The sequence below is a fragment of the Gobio gobio genome (assembly GCF_949357685.1).
Source record: "Gobio gobio genome assembly, chromosome: 6".
Lineage (NCBI taxonomy): Eukaryota > Metazoa > Chordata > Actinopteri > Cypriniformes > Gobionidae > Gobio > Gobio gobio.
The window spans coordinates 16123247-16135311 of NC_137102.1; the positions used below are offsets into that span (position 1 = coordinate 16123247).

General features: G+C 38.9%; 1 protein-coding gene across 2 annotated transcripts in view; it reads left to right on the forward strand.

The window, feature by feature from the left end:
* Window positions 1-2040, forward strand: part of dpydb (dihydropyrimidine dehydrogenase b) — a 194473-nt gene extending 192433 nt beyond the window's left edge. For both annotated transcript variants that reach the window (XM_079818480.1, XM_079818481.1), the window contains one exon: window positions 99-2040. In XM_079818480.1, the coding sequence (XP_079674606.1) occupies window positions 99-263 (165 nt within the window). In that variant the 3' untranslated portion in view covers window positions 264-2040. The remainder of the gene's footprint in view (window positions 1-98) is intronic.
* The last annotated feature ends 10025 nt before the right edge of the window (window positions 2041-12065 follow it).

A 12065-nucleotide genomic window follows, 5' to 3' on the forward strand; every position in this document is an offset into this window, starting at 1 on the left:
GAAAAGCTCTCCCAAGAGTGGGGAAATCCTCCTATGGAGAGTCGATAATTGCTCTAATGTAATAGCTTTTTTTCCCTCCCCTTCCTCTTCTTTTGCAGGCTATTAAGTTTGACCCTGAGACCCATCTTCCTGTAATCATGGACAGCTGCACCGGCTGCACTCTCTGCCTGAGCGTGTGCCCCATCATCGACTGCATCAAAATGGTTACCAGGACAACGCCGTACGTGCCCAAGAGGGGCCTGCCTCTTAATCCCGTTTGCTAAAGCACACAGTCGCTCCACCTGACCGGAGAGAAAGAAAACTAGAGAGCGACATCTCATTCAAAGCATCGATTCCACTTATAATTGCTGTGTGAAAAATTACCTTTATTATGAAAACGAATAATTAGCCAGCAGAAATAATTGCATTATATTCCCAAGCCAGTTATGCTAGAATAATTGTGCTGGCACAAAAGAGTTGCATTTTTTCAAAACAACACAGTGCAATGTTGCTTTTTCGTCCCTATCCCAGAAGACACAGCAATCATAAGTGAAAGGGGGGATTGACTGAGAAAGATGGCTAAGTGCTGTTGATAATAAATAAATGCTAAAGCAAGAACATTAATAATTGACGGTATTGAAGTCTCATTTTTTACAACACAAATTTTGAAACTCAGGAAAATGACTGCTAACTGTGATTAAAAATAATGGTACATCTAATAAGTATTTATAAAGCAGATTTGCTGTTTAATATTTGTTTGTAATTAAATCAAGATTTCTAACGATCAGCTAATTATCTCCAAAAACATGCTTATTAAATCATTTTCAAGTATGAATTCGTTTGAATAAAGTTATCAGATTGTTTAGACTTCTTGAAGAGCAGCTTTAGGTTTAGACACAGACACCGACCAAATCGTTCTAATGAGGGTTAGAACGGTTCCTCTAATGTCCCGATTGATATGTTTTGCAAAACAAAGCATTGGTCGGAGCTGATACAAACCATCTGAAAGGTTTACGCTCAGTCTCTGTTGTGCTCATATGATCTCCCTATAATTGTTACATCTGCGAACAAACATCCGATTGGGTGGAGTGGACAAGACTGTAGACGGAGTTAATTAAAATGCTATCGTTTTCATCTCCGAGATGCAGGCCGCTCGTACTCTGAGTGGCTCCGTGTTTGAAATGCAGGAAAACGCTGCTTTTGAAAAACAGCAGCCAGACATGTCAGAGTTATTTCATCATTTGTTATAGCCGCACAATAACAAGGGATTAGAAAGAAAACCGGGCCTCCATAAATCTAAAGTTTGCACTGGAGCGCCATTAATTTGGCTGCGACTTAACTTGCTTTGTAAAAATGTTTGCCTTTGAAAAATTAGCAACCATGCCAAGCACGTTGGGGAAGGTTCAGCAAATTTACTGAAGTCCCTTAAGCGCACTCATTATTAGCTGCCAGAACGGCATTTTAACAGCATCACAGATACTTCTAAAAGAGCTAAAGTTATTTGCACTGCTCTTGTTTTCCACTGCCTGATATTAAATTGTTCTTTTTTAATATTATTATATAGGGACAAAGTCCTTTACGAACGCATAGAACCAGGTCAATAACAAGTCAAAGTGATCGTTCTTGCATCCTCCCTTGCAGCAGCTTTCCCCCCGCCTGTCATTCATACATCACTGTGCATCAACCTACTTCCTCCCTCTGATTGCAATTAAGAAATGATGTGTCTGGACCATGGCCAGGCGTGCCAGGTTAAATTATTCATAAATGTTAATAAGACAAGCGAGAGCACTCCCTTTTTTCCTCCTCCCGCTCTTCTTCCTAAGTGCCGTATTAGAAAAATAATATTGACCTTTCTGTCGTAACGCCCACATGTGACACCGGGAAGCTGCCGCTTTATCATAATGTCCATGTCTTTTCGAAAGGCACACGGAGACGGGCTCTTCCTCTCTGACATATACAGAACTGTTTGAGTGGTATGTACTCAATGCTCAGTTAAGTTGAGAACAAGCGAAGAAACATGTTCTGCAATCTATGAAATGTATATTAAAAAACAATAATGTGACCATTATGTCGAAATTCTTCAAGTAATCACAGGGCTTTATGTGCATGTGAGTAATTTAATTAAAAAATTAAAATTTACTCAACCTCATTTTATTCCAAACCTGTGGAACACAAAAGAAGATATGTTGGGAACCAAACAGTTTTGTATATTTAAAAAACAAAAAATCATTGGCATTTCTCAAAATATCCTCCTTGTTCCACAGAAAAAAGAGAGAATCATAAAAGTTTAAAAGTATATGACGGTTTTATTATTATTTACATACTATTACAGTATTTATTGCTAATGAATGTTGCTTTTATTTTTGTTTTTTCAGTTTTCATTTCCATTTTATTTTAAAGGATAAAAATGAAAATTCTGCCATTATTTACTCACCCTCATGTTCATGTTCGGAAAAACAAATGAAGATCATTTTGATGAAATCCGAGAGCTTTCTCTCCCTCCATAGACAGCTACGCAACTACCACTTTAACGCTTCAAAAAGTTCATAAAGAGATCGTAAAACAAATCCATATGAATTGAGCGGTTTAGTCCAAATATTCTAAAGAAACATGATCTCTTTATATGCTTGACAAATTTAATTTAGGCTTTTATTCACATATAAACATTCATCAACTCACACATCAGTTGTAGTAAACGGAAGCTCAAACGTGTTCCCTTGACGTGCGAGAACCAATGAGGTTCAATCTCGTTACTCAGCACGTTTGAGCTTCTGCAAGAACCAATGAGGTTCATCCTTGTGTGTTTCACAGCATGTTTGAGCTTCTGCATGAACCAGTGAGGTTCATCCTCGTGTGTTACGCAGCACGTTTGAGCTTCTGCAAGAACCAATGAGGTTCATCCTCGTGTGTTACTCAGCATGTTTGAGCTTCTGCATGACCAATGAGGTTCATCCTCGTGTGTTACTCAGCATGTTTGAGTTTCTGCATGACCAATGAGGTTCATCCTCGTGTGTTACGCAGCACGTTTGAGCTTCTGCAAGAACCAATGAGGTCCATTCTTGTGTGTTACTCAGCATGATTGAGCTTCCGTAAGAACCAATGAGGTCCATTCTTGTGTGTTACTCAGCACATTTGAGCCATATGATTCAATTCATATGGATTAGTTTTGCGATCTCTTTATGAACTTTACGGGTTTGAAACAACATGAGGGTGAGTAAATTATGACAATTTTCATTTTTTGGTCCCTTTAAGTCCCATTAAGAAAATGATTTTTTTCCACGCAAAATGTGAATCGTTTTAATACAGATATTTAAAAGTATGTATTAAAGCTAATTGTTGCTTTATTATGATTATTCATAATATTATTTGATATTATGAATAATCATGATTATTCCTGAATTAGAGAACATTTCAGAAATCTTGATTCATTTAGGCTAATTACACTACTTCGTTCTTTCTTGTGTCAACAATGAATGTCCATTTTCTTTTTAATATATATTTTACATAAAGCATTAAAATTTTCCCCACAAACTGATTTTTTTGTTCATATAAAGACCTTAAAAGTCTAGTAATCTTGGTTTTTAAAGCTCTTAACCTCGCTGTCCTACACTAGGCCTTGAAATTCAAGAAGAAATTTCCTGAGCTAAACAGTAGAGTGTACCATGCTATGAACGTTACTTTAGAAAGCTAATACTGCTCTAAAAAGACTGCACTAGACTTCACCTCAGTAACTCCACACAATCTTATTATCAGACCCAATAGACCAAGATCACCAGAACATCTTCTATCTAAAGTGTCTTTACGTTATGTTGTTCTGAGGGCAATCTTCCAGCATTGCTCTGATACACAAGTACTAGTAACTTTTCGCTTTGACTTCAATAGAATGAACATGTTTTCCACTCATTCCCATGACAGCCCTGTTGTCTACGGGTCTGACCTGTCCCTTGACAAATCTAATTTGACTGTACTCAATTGCTGTTACCTGCAAAGTTGTAGATGTGGATGTGACAATAATCATTAAAGCTATTACCATGGAGCGAATCGCAGCCACTGGTGAGTGCTGTATAGACTCATGACCTCTGACCTGGGCTAATTGGCATTGGCAGGAGGCTGGTAGAGAGCCTTTCATTTCTCTCCACTGTGAAAGACTGAAGAGGTGAGAGAGACAACAACACCGAGCCACGGCCGCCAATGATTGGGTTCTTCACTGCAGGCCCGGAATGCGCATAATAGATAAAAAAATTATGAAACAAAAGCCATCATTGGGCATTTACTTTGCGTTGTCATTTAATTACTGTCTAGCATTGTTTCGTTTTTAATAAGCAGTTGTTAATTTTTACAACTGCAGTAGCCTATATACACAAAAAAGGTTTCTTTTAAATGAGTTCATCACATATTTAGTTTTAAAATGACACAAAGGTGAATACATGACTTATTTTAGTATTTTTTATATAATACATTATTTTGAATCAGTTTTTATTTTTATATTTTAGGTTTTAATTTCATTTTTAAATTCTAATAATAACATTAGAATATATTGCTTTATTTGCATGTTTCAGTTTTAGTAATTCACTACTTAAACAAAAATTTGAAATGCTGCCTTGACATGCCCGCCGATTAGATGCTTCACTGCAAAAATAAAGCCGCCATTGTATTAACTTTGCTTTTTTGTATTTAATTATTGTCTTTAATATTGTGGTTTTTAATAAGAAATTGAAATGTTTATTTTTACAGCTGCAATTTGTAACTTAATTTAAAAAGAGTTTCATTTAAATGAGTTCATTACATGTAAATGTTGAATTGTTTGTGTAGATTTAAATACCTATCAATTCTCACAGTGGGGAAGGTATATTCAAAATAAAAAAAAAGAGAGAGAGCGGAGCACGGCAGGATGGTACACAACGCACACAGCTGCACGAATACAAACAATCCTATTCAGGATGCAACAATGGCCCTTGTCAGTGTTTTCAATACTGTGGCTCCCTCCCAGTCATAAAGATATAAACTCTTGTTTGCTGCTTTAATTCAATTAAACTGGTGGAGGTAGGATGTCTGTGGAACACTGGCCAATGCTAATCTCATTTCTTCAGCCATTACGCCGGAGCTCGGCCCTGGCCTGCTCTCCCCACGAATGCACCTTCCTGCCAAGCCTTGGCACACCCGCACAGCTTCACAGCCTCCGTAAAAGCCACAGCGAGGCTGGGTCCATACCTTCAGAGCGCTCGTTTTCCTTCGTCTGTGGCGAGATCTGCGCTGCAGGTCGTTCCTCGACGATGGAGAGCAGTTAACATTTCTGATGAAGACACCAGTGAAGTGCCATTGAAGCGTCTCTCGGCGTCCCGTCCTGACCGACGGACCGGCTGGTCCAGGCGCGTTTAGGCCTTCTCCACAGGAGAACCGTCTCCCAGCGCAGAGCGCAGATGAAAGCAGATGTTAAATGATGCTCCCCTGACAAATGCAATGATAGATGGTAATGGGGGTGATTACTTTAAAAGGGGATAAAACGGTCTCTAAACTACAGCCTATCATCAGCGAGCAAAGAAGCGAGCGAGCAGGGCTTTCGTGCTTCTCTTTGAGCCTGGATTTCAGCAGATCAATTGGATTTTTGAGTTGGCCAAAGGAGATACGATCCGATGGCAATCCTCCCTCACCATCGATCTCTACTTTTACAATGGCTATGAAATAGCTTTTACAGCATTGTCAAAATGAGCCCGAAATGAGGGATAGGGAGAATCAACGGTTGATCAGGTTAAACTTGATTTTCTTTAGCAGTCAGCCTCGGCATCGAGCTATAGCGCTAAAAGTTTATTGTCAAAAATAAGTAGGTCTTTAATCGAATCTGCATCGAGTCATGGAGTTCTCTCCTTATTATTTTTATCATCAAACGTAAATGAAACCTACACAGAGGAGGAGAAGCAAACTTGGTTTGTGTGATATAGTGACACACTCAAGCCCAATGCAGTGCACAACTTGCAGTTATTTTAACTCTCTCCCCTTCTTGAGAATCAGTGAGTCGAAATTAGGTTCAATTTTCCATCTCGAGCATTATTGAGGTGCAAACAATCCCGGTTCAATTTTCTAGCATTCACGCCAATAACCCCCCTGCCCGTTTCTTTGCTCCGCAGTTTTGCAGCAGTTTTTATATTTTCTGATTTTGAAGCCACTTGTTCGTTTTAAACCTTGTGTGACTGTGAAGTTGAAGACCAAACAGAACTGTGCATGTAATTTTTTTAATGGATGATTGGTTGTATTTGTTGTCCACTGACTGATTGTTAGATTGATTCATTTACCCATTCATGCCAAATATTTTACTTCAAAATGTCAGATTTCTACCAATTGTGGAAAACATTCCTTAGTATCACACAAAGATGTTCTGGACTGGACTAGCCACATGTTCAGGTTGCTTTCCCTGGATAGACCATGCAAACTGAATCTCAGCATTTCATTTAAGGTCCCATGACATGAAAATGTCACTTTATGAGGTTTTTTTAACATTAATATGAGTTCCCCTAGCCCAGGGGTGTCCAAACTCGGTCCTGGAGGGTCACTGTCCTGCAGAGTTTAGCTCCAACTTGCCTCAACACACCTGCCTAGAAATTTATAGTATCCCTAATAAGACCTTGATTAGCAGGTTCAGGTGTGTTTAATTGGGGTTGGAGCTAAACTTTGCAGGACAGTGGCCCTCCAGGATCAGGATTGGACACCCCTGCCCTAGCATATCTATGGTCCCCCAGTGGCTAGAAATGGTAGTAAACCAGGGGTGTCCAACCCTGGTCCTGGAGAGCTACCACCCATTTTAGCTCCAACCTGAATCAAACACACCTGAACCAGCTAATCATGGTGTTCAGGGTGCTAGATAATTACAGACAGGTGTGTTGGAGGAGGGTTGGAACTGAAATCTGCAGGACGGTAGCTCTCCAGGAGCAGGGTTGGACACCCCTGGTGTAAACCAAGCCCTGGGTATCCTGCTCTGCCTTTGAGAAAATGAAAGCTCAGATGGGCCGATCTGGAATCTTCCCTATATGTCGTCATACGGGGAAAGGTTACCTCCCCTTTCTCTGCTTTGCCCACTCAGAGAATTTGGAGAAAATGGATTCGGTTTATTTTTTTACATTTAATCGCAATGTCAGCACAGGCCTTACAAACATACTTTTTTTACGATATGGATTTGACTGCACCGCTAGTAAGTAACAGTGTTCATTAATGCCTGATCTGTGATCAGTGATTTCTGATGTGTAGCTAATCATTCAAGTTCACTCAGACTTTCTTTCTAAATTGTTTAATTTGTGCATCAGTGAATCAAGCCAGTGACTAAACGATAAACTTCACATTGTTTCTGTTAGTAGCATGAAACAAATCTGTTATTTAAATTGTGATTAAACTACAGAAAGCGATCAAAGAACACTCTCTTTATAATGTCCGAAGCTGTCAATCACACGTCACGAGTGTATCTGCACACTTGCCCAAACTGCCGTTATAATGAATGATGCTGTTATGCTGCACAACGAAGCTCTTACTGTATTCATACCGATGTTGTGTTTGTTGTTAGTTGTGGTAAAAGCTAGCCTAGAAATCTAGACGCACCCATAGTGGCAGCAAATCCAATTTGCAGCCAGGGTAGTCTAGCAACTCTCCGTTGGCTTGCGAACTGGAAAAACCAAACTCTGGTCTGGCCAATCACATCGTGTATAGAGTCGGTGGGTGGGCTTAACATAATGATGGCAGAGTTGCCGCGGTTCGGCATGTCACTTGTACACAAAGAAGCTGGCAACAGTGGTCTTTCGAATTGGCTTTGGCTGCTTTTCTTTGAGAAAAGAATGGCATTGAAGTCATTCTTAAGAAAGGAAGATGTGTTCAGAGTTTTGCCGACCAGAAGTTTAATCTATCAACTAGCTCCACTTCACCTTCTTCGTTGCTCTGGTTGGTTGTAGTGCTATCCTATTGCGTGCAGAGGGAATTTGAAAGACAACCGTTTATCCCGCCCCTCGGATTGAGCCCTGCCAATGGTGTGTTCCCAGACCCAACTTCTTGATGTGGGTCTGGCTTGTCAGGCTAAATGAAAGCACTTTGTGAGAAACATAACGCTGCAATGACGAGATCACTGCAGCCTTTCATGTGATGGGAAAAGATCTAAAAATAATGCTATTATCAACACTTTCACGATTCGTTAATCTCGACAGCTGTAATAGTAAAAAAAAAGGTAGTAAAAGTATTCGAGAGGGGTTCCACATGTAATACGCATTTCAATTGCAAAGATGTCAGCCAATCACAACAGTGGGCGTTTACACTGAAGTCTCACAGCAGACACGCCCCTTCAAACAGAGCATTCAAGCCTGAGGGCTAAAATCAGGATAGAAAAATGCCTTGTATGATGTAAAAATCCAGATTTTTTTGGTAAGAAATCCACATCATGGGACCTTTAACACGCGTGTCAGACATACTCATTGATTCTTAAGTTTAGCAGTTAATAATCACTGAATAAATTACAACATTTTACTTTTCACGGGTCTAAAATAAGAACCATGCATACATCTTAAACAGTTCTATAGTTGCTAGTTACTGTTATTACAACATGACAGATGTTCTGGTTAAGAACCAATTCCTGTACCAAAAGTAAAACACAAAAATAAGATGATAAACAATGACTGCTGTTCTTTGTAAGCAGCATAACAATTCTATCCACTGCATGGCTGAATAAGCTGAATAAGTTTCAAGTCACTTAGAATGAATAATAGCCCACCAAAGCATTTCTCCTTTTCTTCATGCATCAGTGTAGGTGGGTTGAGAATATGTCTGTATATCATTTATATCATATCTCGCAGACCAAATCTGCCTAAACTTCTCTTAAATTAGTTTTAAAGTTATCCAAAGTTCAGCCTGACCTACAAAGGAAGGCTTCTGGCCAATCAAGACGGTCTTTGTTTCAATAAGCATAAAACACTGCTTTGTCTCTGACTCTGTGGTATAATACAATGATCTGAACAGCGAAATTGAAACTTTCACAGTGGGCTCCCATCCATTGTGAATGCTCTGCATCTTACAGCCAACCTCTTCTTGGGTCATTAAAAATAAATGCAAGAAGGCCATCATGTTATTTGCATATAGATAAAAGCCCATTAGATTTGTGAAATCACTACCTCATTCCGTGATCTAGGTCTAGGAGATTCAACTGATTTCTGAATAAACGTCCTGTAGCCTACACATTTTCCCCGCTCCTTATTTTTACAGTAAGCGTGGGTAAAAAGATGTCATTTTGAAGGCCAGACGTTCACATTTCTGCTGAGCCCCTGAGCTAAGATGTGAATCTCCTGTAGGTGATGCCGTGTTCCGTACTCGCTGACAGAGCTGTTCTGTCATAAACAAACTGTGCTGCTGCCTTGAACCGCTGACATGTAGAACAACAGTGTTCACCTCGACGTCTAAATGATAGGCACTTTTGCACAACAACATGCTAACAACAGCTACTCTAAAGAGTTCACCCAAAAATTGTCACCATTCACCTCATGCCGTTCCGAACTTTTATGACTTTCTTTCTTCTTTCGAACACAAAGGGATTTTTTAAATGATACCATGCAATTGTGATAAATGGGGTCGGAATTGCTTTCGTAAAAGTAGTCTAGTCAGTGACTTGTGTGCTAAATTCCAAGTCTTATGAAGCCACACGATAGCATCCCAGTCAAGACAGAACGTTCCACTAACGTAAGTATTTGGTTCCCGTTTGGTTATTTTTTTGAGAACCAAATAATAACGTTCTTTTTAGGTTTTATTTTTTGCAACCATAAAATAACATTCCCAGAACGTTGCAGGGTGGTTATTTTTAAATAAACTAAAAATAACGTATACAGAACATTCCCTAATGACAATTATTAGGTTATTATTTTGCAACCATAAAATAAAGTTCCCAGATCGTTTCAGGGTGCTTATTTTTAAATAGGTCTAACATAAAAATAACTTATAAAGAATGTTCCTTAATGGTTATTTTAATCCTCCACATGATGGTGTGATTGGGTTATTTTTATTAATTAAACAATAAATAAAAACAAGATATGGTTTAAGATATGGTTTAATACTGATTATAGGCATCCATGATTTTTACTGCGTCGCTTATACTATACTGGGTCGCGGGTGTGGTGGATGATTACTGGTGTACAACGGGGTAATGATGTCGAAGTAAAGAGTTAGGGGAACGTTAGAATAACATTAGAGCAACGGTAAAATAATGTTAGGGGAATGTTAAAGTAACTTTAGAATAATGTTCTACAAACCAAAATCTAACATTATATTTCCGTTAGGGCTGCACGATTATGACAAAAATTATAATTGTTGATTATTCTCTTGAAATTGTAATTGCGATTATTAATTACGATTATTCTATAGCATTAAGCCTCAAAAGTCAAATATACATTGGTTTAGTTTCTTTACATAAAAAAAGTAAAAATATACATGGTATTATAATGTTATACTTAAGCTAAAAATAAAAACAATGGGGAAAAATTATGCGATTACATAATTGTGGCATCCGTAATTGTAATCACGATTACAAATTCGATTAATTGTGCAGCCCTAATTTCCGTTAAGAACATTTTCCTGGCTAACCCAAAACAAACCTTAAAAAAGAATATTCTGGGAACCAAAAATTGTTAGCTGAGAAGAATAGAGTGAAAACCGTATAACTTCTTTTCATAAAAAAATCCTTTTCTTTGCAGAATCAGACATCAAAATTTGCCATAATGAGCACACGAGTATCTATCAATATATAATGGCTAACGGCCATTCATACAGAACCTATAGCTGAAAAATCCATAACACCTGCTAACGCTGTGGTACGCGGGAAGGAGACAAAGAGGCCGTTTTTTAATGGATGTCAATGGAGGAGAGGCTTCACTACGGTGAATAAACCGAAAGCTCCATATGCTTTCGAATTGCTCTCGCGGTACATTGATGTCGAACACGTCTTAAATCTGCAGTGGTCAAGTACAAGTTGTAGCTCTCAGAAAATGACAAGTTTAAAATAACAAGTCTAAAAGCACGTGAAGGCTTTTTACAGTTCAGAATCTTTACGGTAATTACCGTAAAATAATTACCATTATAAAAACGTGAGCTCTATTCAGAGCTCTTTCACGTCCTCGGAATTATGGCAACACTATCAACGCCTAAATTAATCTGCAGCGTTCTGGTAGTACAAGTAGGAACTCTCCGAAAATTCCCATTTTACAAGCTGTAATTACAAGGACGTGACACTTTTGTTGACACCAAGTTGAAATCTTACTTGCGACAACATTAGGTGTGAACGCACATTTAGGAACGCGCCGAAATGCGAAACTTCTTCACAAGCTTGTTGCAGGTGTTACAGGTGTTGTGCCGAATTCTGACCCCCTGCCAGGTTATTACCCCCCTAGTATTGGTAGGTTTAGGAGTAGGTGTGGGGGAGGGGTTAGGATTAGAGGTGGGGTTAGGATTAGGCAATCCCGTTGCGACTTCAACAAGGGGGGTAATAATTTGGCAGGGCGTCGAAATTCGGCACAACACCTGTTTCCAGCATTCGTATGGATATAAATGGAACAAAACGTGTAGTGTGACCGCCCCTTTAGCTGGGTAACAACCCCAGTCCTTATACAGTTTCAGATATTTGTGTTCTATTGAAGAAAGCCAAACAGGTTTCACAATGTGAGGGATTAGACGGAATTTTCCTTCTTGTGCGAACAATCAATTTAAGAGCAGGAGCTTCAAGGTTTTTCTGCATCCTGAACTTCACAGCTGGTATATGCTCCAATTCACATTACGGGATACAAACCTTGGAGAAAGAGCGTGATTGTCAAACTGACACACATTACAGGAAGTGATTAAAGGAAAAATAGAGTAATATATGGAGATCGGTTGGAGATATATTTAATATATGGAGAACCATGGAGTCTGTTGACATTTGGGTCATAATTACGCTATGCTAATTAAATCTGCTGAGTATCAGAGAGCTGTTTAATAATTCAAACCCAGTGCAACCTCTAATACCAATGCCAATTTCCCAAAGTAAAGACAGTGGAATGATCATACTTGTCTCTCCTAAATATTTAATTTCCTTGGGAAAT